General features: G+C 38.8%; 1 protein-coding gene across 6 annotated transcripts in view; it reads left to right on the top strand.

The window, feature by feature from the left end:
* Positions 1-8,679, top strand: part of Reps1 (RALBP1 associated Eps domain containing 1) — a 71,339-nt gene that overhangs the window by 33,174 nt on the left and 29,486 nt on the right. For 5 of the 6 annotated variants that reach the window (XM_005360983.3, XM_005360982.3, XM_013351436.2 and 2 more), the window contains exons 2-8: positions 952-1,075; positions 4,087-4,283; positions 4,411-4,564; positions 5,040-5,164; positions 5,677-5,839; positions 6,092-6,155; positions 7,207-7,361. In XM_005360983.3, coding sequence (XP_005361040.1) covers positions 952-1,075; positions 4,087-4,283; positions 4,411-4,564; positions 5,040-5,164; positions 5,677-5,839; positions 6,092-6,155; positions 7,207-7,361 — 982 coding nt within the window. The remainder of the gene's footprint in view (positions 1-951; positions 1,076-4,086; positions 4,284-4,410; positions 4,565-5,039; positions 5,165-5,676; positions 5,840-6,091; positions 6,156-7,206; positions 7,362-8,679) is intronic. The other variant, XM_013351437.2, reaches the window with a different exon arrangement.

The raw sequence follows: 8,679 nt of genomic DNA, 5'->3' as shown, positions 1-8,679 counted from the left end.
AACCTCTCCAGCATAAGTTGTCATCAGTGTTTTTGATCTTGGCCATTCTTACAGGTATAAGATGGAATCTCAGAGTTTTTTTATTTGCATTTCTCTGATGACTAAGGATGTTGAACATTTCCTTGAGTGTCTTTCAGCCATTTTAGATTCCTCTGTTGAGAGTTCTCTGTTTAGGTTTGTACTCCATTTTTTTTATTGGATTATGTGTTCTTTTGATGACAAATTTCTTGAGTTCTTTATATATTTTGGAGATCAGACTCTGACTTATGTGGGGTTGGTGAAGATCTTTTCCCATCCTGTAGAGATGGCTCAGCCATTAAAGGCTAGGGTCACAACCAAAAATGTAAGAAAATTAACTCTTAATCTCAACTAACAGACTAGTTGACAGGTTTTCAAATTCATTCTTAGGTAGTTAGACCATGTAGCAGGGCTTTCCCTTGCATGTATCTTTAGCATTGCCCCTCATGTTAGGTCTGTTATGACTGTAACTTTAAATGACCACATACTAGCCTATTTTGTATTACTTATGGTAAAAGTGTAGGTGGTGTACTGTTTCTTTAAACACAACTCTGAAGGATAAATAGTTATTTTCCTTTGGTACTTTAAGATAGGAACTCATGTAGCATAGGCTGACCTGAAATTCACTGAACGGCTCAGTAGGACCTTTAACTCTTGGTTCTTTTGCCCATACCTTTCAAGTGCTGGGCCTACAGGCTTGCAGTGCCCACATCCAGCTCTGGAAAAACAATAATTATAATAAAATTGTGAACAATTTTATTTATAAAACCAGTGCCTATTGTTTTTAAACATGAACATGAAACTTGAAGGAACTGGTGGTTACTTGAGATAGTAAAATATTTTAGATCATTAGAAGCAAGTGGAATAATTATTTATTGTTGGATGAAGAATCTTTGCCATAAATCTTAATGTTAATACTGTATTCTTTTGTAGATCATGGAGCTTTGTGGTGCAACAAGACTTGGTTACTTTGGAAGAAGTCAGTTCTACATCGCTTTGAAACTTGTAGCTGTTGCCCAGTCTGGTTTCCCATTAAGAGTGGAAAGTATAAACACAGGTAAATGTGACATACTTGAGGTACAAAACTGAAGATAGTCCTTTAATTACAAATGAAGCCAAAGTCAATGTACTTTGAGTTTTTCTAGTATTATAATGGCCCTTGTGACTTTGAAGTGTCATGACCTAATTGTCACTTGTTGATATGTGAGAACATTAGAAAAACATATCTATCTTATATGTGTTACGCTTAAGAATATGCTTAACCTCCTAATGAATGCTATGCTTTTTAAGTTTTAATTTTATTTGTGTGTATGAATGTTTGACCTGCTGTATGTCCATACACGTGTGTGCCTGGTGCCTGTGGAGGTCGAAAGAGGGCATTGGATCCTCTAGAATTGGAGTTAAGGACAGTTGTAAGCCACCATGTGGGTGCTAGGAATTGAACCAGGGTCTTCTGCAAGAGTAACAAATACTCTTAACTGCCAAGCAATCTCCAGCCTCCTCCATCTTCCAGCCTCCTGTACAATATGTATTTGATAACAATGGTAAAATGACTGTTTGTTTAGAACATTAAAATTCACCTAGAAAGAATTTAGGCAAATACTTTTATAAAAGTAAATGATAGTGACCTCTATATGTAGCTTCCTTATTTTATTCTTTTCTATTGTGGTTTTTAGTATGTATGTATGGGGTGGGGGTGAGTGTAGGGTCTTATCCATGCTAGTCAAATGTTTTCTCAGTGGGCAATGACCCTAGTCCTCATTTTATTTTGAGACAAGTTCTCACTAAGTTTCCCAGGCTGGCCTTGATTTTGTTCTGTAACTTAGGTTGGCCTTGAGTTTGCTACTCTCCTGTCTCAATGTCCTAAGTAGCTAGAATTATAGGACTAAGCCACTCAGACCAGCTTCTTATCTTATATTTGCTGGTGTTTTGTTTGGGAAGATGTTCCATTTTAATCTTAGAACAAGCTCTGATTAGAGTTGGCAAGATGGCTTATTTGCAAGTAAAGTGTTAACTGCCTATTTGAAGCCATTGCGCCCATGTGGTAGAAGAAAAGAATGGACTTCACGAAGTGTCCTTTTACCTCCCCACATGTATATCATGGTGCTCGTGCGCATGTATTCACACGAGTGCTCATCCATGCATGGGAGTGAATAAGAGAACAAATCTACAAAAACACCCTTTCTAGTTAATAGAGACAATATTAAAGTATTAGTAAACTTGATGTGGGAGTGTCATATATCAATCTGTTGCTTTCATTGGTTAATTAATAAAGAAACTGCTTGGCCTGATAGGCTAGAACATAGGTGGGTGGAGTAAACAGAACAGAATGCTGGGAGGAAGAGGAAGTGAGGCAGATGCCATGCCTCTCCTCTCTGGGGCAGACACGATGAAGCTCTGGCCCAAGATGGACGTAGGCTAGAATCCTTCTCGGTAAGCTACTGCCTCATGGCGCTACACAGATTATTAGAAATGGGTTGGTCGAGATGTGAGAGTTAGCCAGTAAGAGGCTAGAGCTAATGGGCCAAGCAGTGTTTAAATGAATACAGTTTGTGTGTTGTTATAAAAGAAAATACACATTCTATAGAGAGATGCCTAAATGTAGTTTCATACTTTTCATGAGAAAGGGGAAATGAGAAAGTATGAATTTCTGCAATATTCAGATATTTCAGTCTTCCTGTGTAGCCTGGGCCAGCCTCAAACTCAGGCCCTGGAACGCCTGTACGCTAAGATTACAGGTGCTTGGCCACAGCCCTAGTAAAATGGATACTGTGTGAAGTATTAGCTTAGTCTCCTTCACCTGGAAGTTCTCACTGTAGTCCATCCTCTGGCTTGTCACCCACTCTTCTGTTGAAAGCTTAAGTTCTCAGAGAATTTTGGATTCTTTATATCCTTACTAGATAGGCTTAGCAGTTTTATTCCTTTAGGTTGGGGATCTGTGGAGAAGCAAGACCATGCCAAGCTTGAAGGACATACATCTTTAATTCTAGCAGAAGCAGGCAGATCTCTGAGGGTTTGAAGCCAGCCTGGTCTGCTTTTAGCAAGTTCCAGCCCACCAAGACTACATAGTAAAACCCTGTCTCAATAAAATGAAATAGAGATGAAGCTAATTGTGTTAGCCAAAAGTACACCTTACTTTGAAAATGATTCTTTGTTTGTATTGCTCTAAATTATGAGTTATGGTAGCCTGAAACATTGATGGAGAGCCCTGGCAGATAAAAGGCAGTGGTGGTGCACACCTTTAATCCTAGTGCTAAGAAGGCAGAGGTAGGAGGATCTCTGAATTTGAGACCAGCCTGGTCTGCAGAATGAATTCCAGGACAGCCAGGGCTGCCCATAGAAACCCTGTCTCCACCAGCAAAAAACTGATGGAGAATATTGGCAATAGGAAAGTAATAAGCCAGACTGAAATTGGGTAGATAGAAAACCATGTACTCAGCTGGGCATGCTGGGCACACAAGGAGTTTCCTTCTAAATTAGACTAGTCTCAGACTTCCTTCAGTCAGGGCTCTGACATCTTACTTAAAACCCCTAGTGCAAGTAGAAGCAGCCTAGGCTATGGTTCTGGGTGATCCTGAGTGACCCTGTCACTACTCAACAATCTCAGAACCTCAGGTTCTTTGTAAGTAGGAACTTCGCAGGATCCATGCAGTTAACACACACACGCACACACACACTTACATAGCTCTTGCTTGCCACCCATCAAAGAATATTTTTGTTTTATCATGTCTTTGGTAAGATTCTTCCTAAATTGTCCCAAGAAAGAGAATGGTCTAAATTTAATAGTGATAGTTAATATCTAGTTCACCTCCTATTTCATCTTTTCATATGGGTGTCCTTTCTATTTGAAATAATACAGGTTGAACATACCTAATGGGAAAATCTAAAATTCAAAATATATTAAGCACTAACATTACACTCAAAAGGTTTATACCATCTCTGATTGGGGTTTTTATCAAAACCATACAAATAAGCAGACTTTCCATAAACTCTGAAATGTGAACACCTTTGTTCCCAAGTATTTCAGGTAAGAAGTACTGAACATGTCATCATTTTTATGGTTAACAGTAAAGGATCTTCCTCTTCCACGATTTGTGGCTTCAAAGAATGAACAAGAATCTCGCCACACAGCCTCCTACTCTTCGGACTCTGAAAGCCAGGGCTCTTACTCTGGTGTGATTCCTCCTCCTCCTGGCAGGGGACAAGTTAAGAAGGGGCCTGGAAGCCATGACGTGGTTCAGCCTCGTCCATCTGCAGATCAGCAGGTAGGCACACGCTTAGAAATGTCTTCAGCCAGGGTCCTGGGAGGAGGTTACTTACAAACACCTGTTTGTATTTGTTAATTAAAATGTCACCGCAAAATGAAAATTTTTAAAGAACATTTTTCCCTAGGAACCTGCATCTCCAGTAGTTTCACCCCAGCAATCCCCACCAACTTCTCCACACACTTGGAGGAAACATAGCCGTCATCCCAGTGGGGGAAATAGTGAGAGACCTCTCACGGGACCTGGGCCGTTCTGGTCACCTTTTGGTGACGCACAACCAGGTATTTTGAAATTCTTTAGAAATACTGTTTTTAATTTTGTAAATTAAAGGAAATCAATAGCATTCCTCTAAGAATTATCCCCAAATCATTTTTCCTTATGAATTAAGGTAAATAAAAGCAAAACCAATTATGAAGTTTGTAGGTAGATGCAAACTGCTTTGGAAAGTAGTAGTTACATCTGTGATGCTTAGGCAAAAGATTATGGGTGCCAGGTAGCCTGGTGGTACAATGAATAATTATTTCCTACAATCTTGGGTGTATAGAGATTTTAGTATTGACAAGGAAAACACAAAATAACTAAAAAGCTTTAAATGAGACATTTTTAATTGAACAGCAAGGATTCCATTTCTTTACAATGATAGAGAAAGAAGGAGACTATCACAGCGCATACACGATAGTCCATTTGATGTATGAGTCAGCCTGGTAACTTCTTGTCTCTTTAAACACGAGTCAGCGTGGTCCCTTCTCCTTTTAGGCTCTTCTGCTGGTGATGCGGTGTGGTCTGGGCATTCCCCCCCTCCACCTCAAGAAAACTGGGTCAGTTTTGCAGATACTCCACCAACCAGTACTCTTTTAACCATGCATCCTGCTTCTGTCCAGGTGTGACATTTTATTGGAATTGCATTTTTATTTGCTTCATTCTAAAGTCGCTGCAGTCATTGTTTTTATATTTTGCTATTGCAGATTTTACAAATGCAAGTTCACTTTTACTTAAAAAAAAAATGAGAGCTGTGCTCTGTGCTATTTCTTAAAGTCTGTTACCCACAGAGTGTCTCACTAAGTTCTGGCTGGTTTTATTTCTGTTTCTAATTCCCTAGTGAAGTTTTAAAAGATTTCTACATCTGGGAATATATTCGCTTGGCTTTCTTAGCACATTTTTCATAACTTTCTGTTGCTTACATAAATGCTGTCATCCTACATGTTTATATACTCACTGTGTGAAAACATATTCAGTAACCTGACTATAACATTATGTGGTTTGCTGATGACTTCTTACCTTTTAAATATCCTCAAAAAAGTAAATTTTACTTTCACGGGAAAGCACCTAGCAATCTTGGTCCTTGTAAGCATTTAGATAGATGCTGTACTGAGGAAACAATGTTTCATTGCAGGACCAGACAACAGTACGAACTGTAGCCTCAGCTACTACTGCCAATGAGATTCGTAGGCAGTCCAGTAGTTGTGACGACCCCTGGAAAATAACAGACGAACAGAGACAGTATTATGTAAATCAGTTTACAACCATTCAGCCTGATCTGAACGGATTTATTCCAGGTGAGTCGCGGACAACAGTTCTTCTAGGTGGGCCAGGACAAAATCTCCGTTTCATTATCTCAGACGTTGTTTTGTTGATCCTAGATTTTAATTATTGCTCACATTATTTGTCCAAAAGGACTTTATAGTTACTGGGAAACAAAAACATGACATTTTCACATTATAATGTTACCTTTTCCCTAGTCTAAGACTGTTATCTTCTCTTCTTGCGTCTGTTCAGAATAACATTAAGTAAAACTTTTAATATTTCAGGATCTGCAGCTAAGGAATTTTTTACAAAATCAAAACTTCCTATTCTTGAACTTTCTCATATTTGGTAAGTGTAATCTATTAGTTCATGTGGGTTTCCAAAGAATTTGTAGTGCCTTAAAACTAGGACTAGACCGCCTTAGGTACTGGTGGGGAACTCAGTGTGTCTGAGGCCAGTGAGCCTCTCTTTCTAGGAGAGAAATAAACAAGGGTAGTTAAAGACGTTCTTGTGACTTAGAACTAAAGCTGTGTTGACTGCCCCCTGATGCTAGTGTACTGCGTGCAGAAAAGGCTGCCTGTCGATTTTTCCTGGTGTTTATGAAGTTTATATCTAGCCAAAAGCATAGGAATAGTGCTTAGCTCTTGTGTTATACATAGATTAAGACTCTCAAGATAGCCGCCACATAATGGGAATTAGTCCTTAGAACACAAATTATAACTTCAAATTACTTTTAAAAATTGAATAACCAGATAAACATGATTTTACTTTATATCAATATTCTTCCCTGAGAGCAGGCATAGTGGTACAGGCTTTGTAATCATGGCTTTCGAGAGGCAGAGATGGATGGGTTGTGAGTTTAAGGTCAGCTTGAGCTATATAGTGAGACTTTGTCTCAAAAAATAGAGCAATGCACGTGAGTTCAACGTAGGGGGCAAAGACAGCAGAGCAGAGGCCATATTTTTCTATTAAACTTTAACCAACCTGTTTCCTTAAAGTGTAAAACTATTGAACTTTGATAATAAAAACAGAATTTTAAATAATTTCTTGGAGTTTATTTTATGTACCTCACTTGAACTAAACTCTTACTAAAGTGCATTGGGAGTTAAAGGTAATATTTTGGTGACTTTAATTTTGGAGACCATTTTTCCTCTTATACTCTAAGAATGCCGAGCATGCAGGCATGTTGACGGGATCATACTGTGAGCACTCAGATGCCGATTGCTTGGTTCTGTGCTACAGTTTGTTATTTGCTTTCTTACACCTCTTTGCACATATGGGAATTTTTTTAATTTAATTTTTTTACTTCCTTGTGGGAGAAATTTTTGTCTACTTTTTTTTTTTCCAATAAATGAGAGGTTCCAAAGCAAAGTGTGGTGATAACGGGCTTGTCTTCCAGGGAACTCTCAGACTTCGATAAAGATGGCGCCTTGACACTGGATGAGTTTTGTGCTGCTTTTCATCTGGTGGTTGCTAGGAAGAATGGCTATGACTTACCGGAAAAACTCCCTGAAAGCCTGATGCCCAAGCTGATTGATTTGGAAGATTCAGCAGGTGAGAGAGACTGGCAGCCACAGAAAACTGCTTAGTCAGTGGTTCTCGCCTTCCTAGTGCTAAGATCCTTAAATAAATACAGCTCCTCATGCTGTGTTGGCCACCAACCATAAAATTATTTTCATTGCTACTTAATAACTATAATTTTGCTACTGTTATGAACTGTAACATGAATAATTTTGGAGATAAGAGTTTTGTCAAGGGTCATGACTCGGGTTAAGAACCACTGGCTTAGATGAAACTAATACTTCATTTTGAAAAGGAAATTAAGATAGATGTTAAAATGAAGTTTAATAGTGTAAACATTTTTATCAAGAGCACACATTTGGCTAAGCATGGTGGTATACAACCTTAATCCCAGTAGATTTGAGTTTGAGGCCAGCATGGTCTACATATCAAATTCCAGGCTGGCCAGAGATTCATACTGAGACCCTGGTTTTTTTAAAAAAAGAAGTAAATAAAAGTGCATGATTTGTCAGGCTACAATGGATAGACTGAATTTGGATTATTAGGTATTCAGCTTTAATAGAGGTCCAGAAGGCTGGACATGGTGGTCACACTTGGATTCCCAGCCTCTGGGAAGCCGTGACGGAAGATTTCTGCAAGTTCCCAGCCAGCTTGGGCTCCAGGATTAGACCGTGTCCCAAGGTAAAGTGAGAAAAGTAAACAGAAAAGCTTTCTTTGTACGCATGGAGGATAAGACTCACGGTTTCTAACTGCATAGGCCCTGTCTAAAGGAAAGAATGGTGAGCGCTGTGAGCTTTCCCAGTCAGTCTGTCTCACCAGGCTTTTACCGTAATTAATAAACATAATAGGTTATTTTGAAGACTTAAGAAATCTGGAAATTTTGAATTCAATCTTAGATTAATACCATTATGTATTATGATATATATGTAATCATTAACAAATAGCAGAAAAAGTAGATGCCTATTTATTGGTATCTTCAAAAGGAGAGAGACTATACTTGTTGAATATCATTTTCTTCTGAGTGAAGGAAAGACATTGGGCTGTCAAATTCCCAGTGAACCCAATTGTAAAGCTGTTGATTGTCTCTTTCAGGTATGCCGACAAAAGGTCATACTTAAAGAGGGGAGGTATGGGCTGGAGAGATGGCTCAGAGGTTAAGAGCATTGCCTGCTCTTCCAAAAGTTCTGAGTTCAATTCCCAGCAACCACATGGTGGCTCACAACCATCTGTAATGGGGTCTGGTGCCCTCTCTGGCCTTCAGGCATACACACAGACAGAATATTGTAACATAATTAATAAATAAATAAATATTAAAATATTAAAAAAAACTAAATCTTTCATCTGTGCCAGG

This window comes from Microtus ochrogaster, linkage group LG4 (assembly GCF_000317375.1).
Source record: "Microtus ochrogaster isolate Prairie Vole_2 linkage group LG4, MicOch1.0, whole genome shotgun sequence".
NCBI classification, from domain to species: Eukaryota; Metazoa; Chordata; class Mammalia; order Rodentia; family Cricetidae; genus Microtus; species Microtus ochrogaster.
The sequence above is the reverse complement of the archived record's forward strand: the minus strand, read 5'-3'. Positions and strand labels throughout refer to the sequence as shown.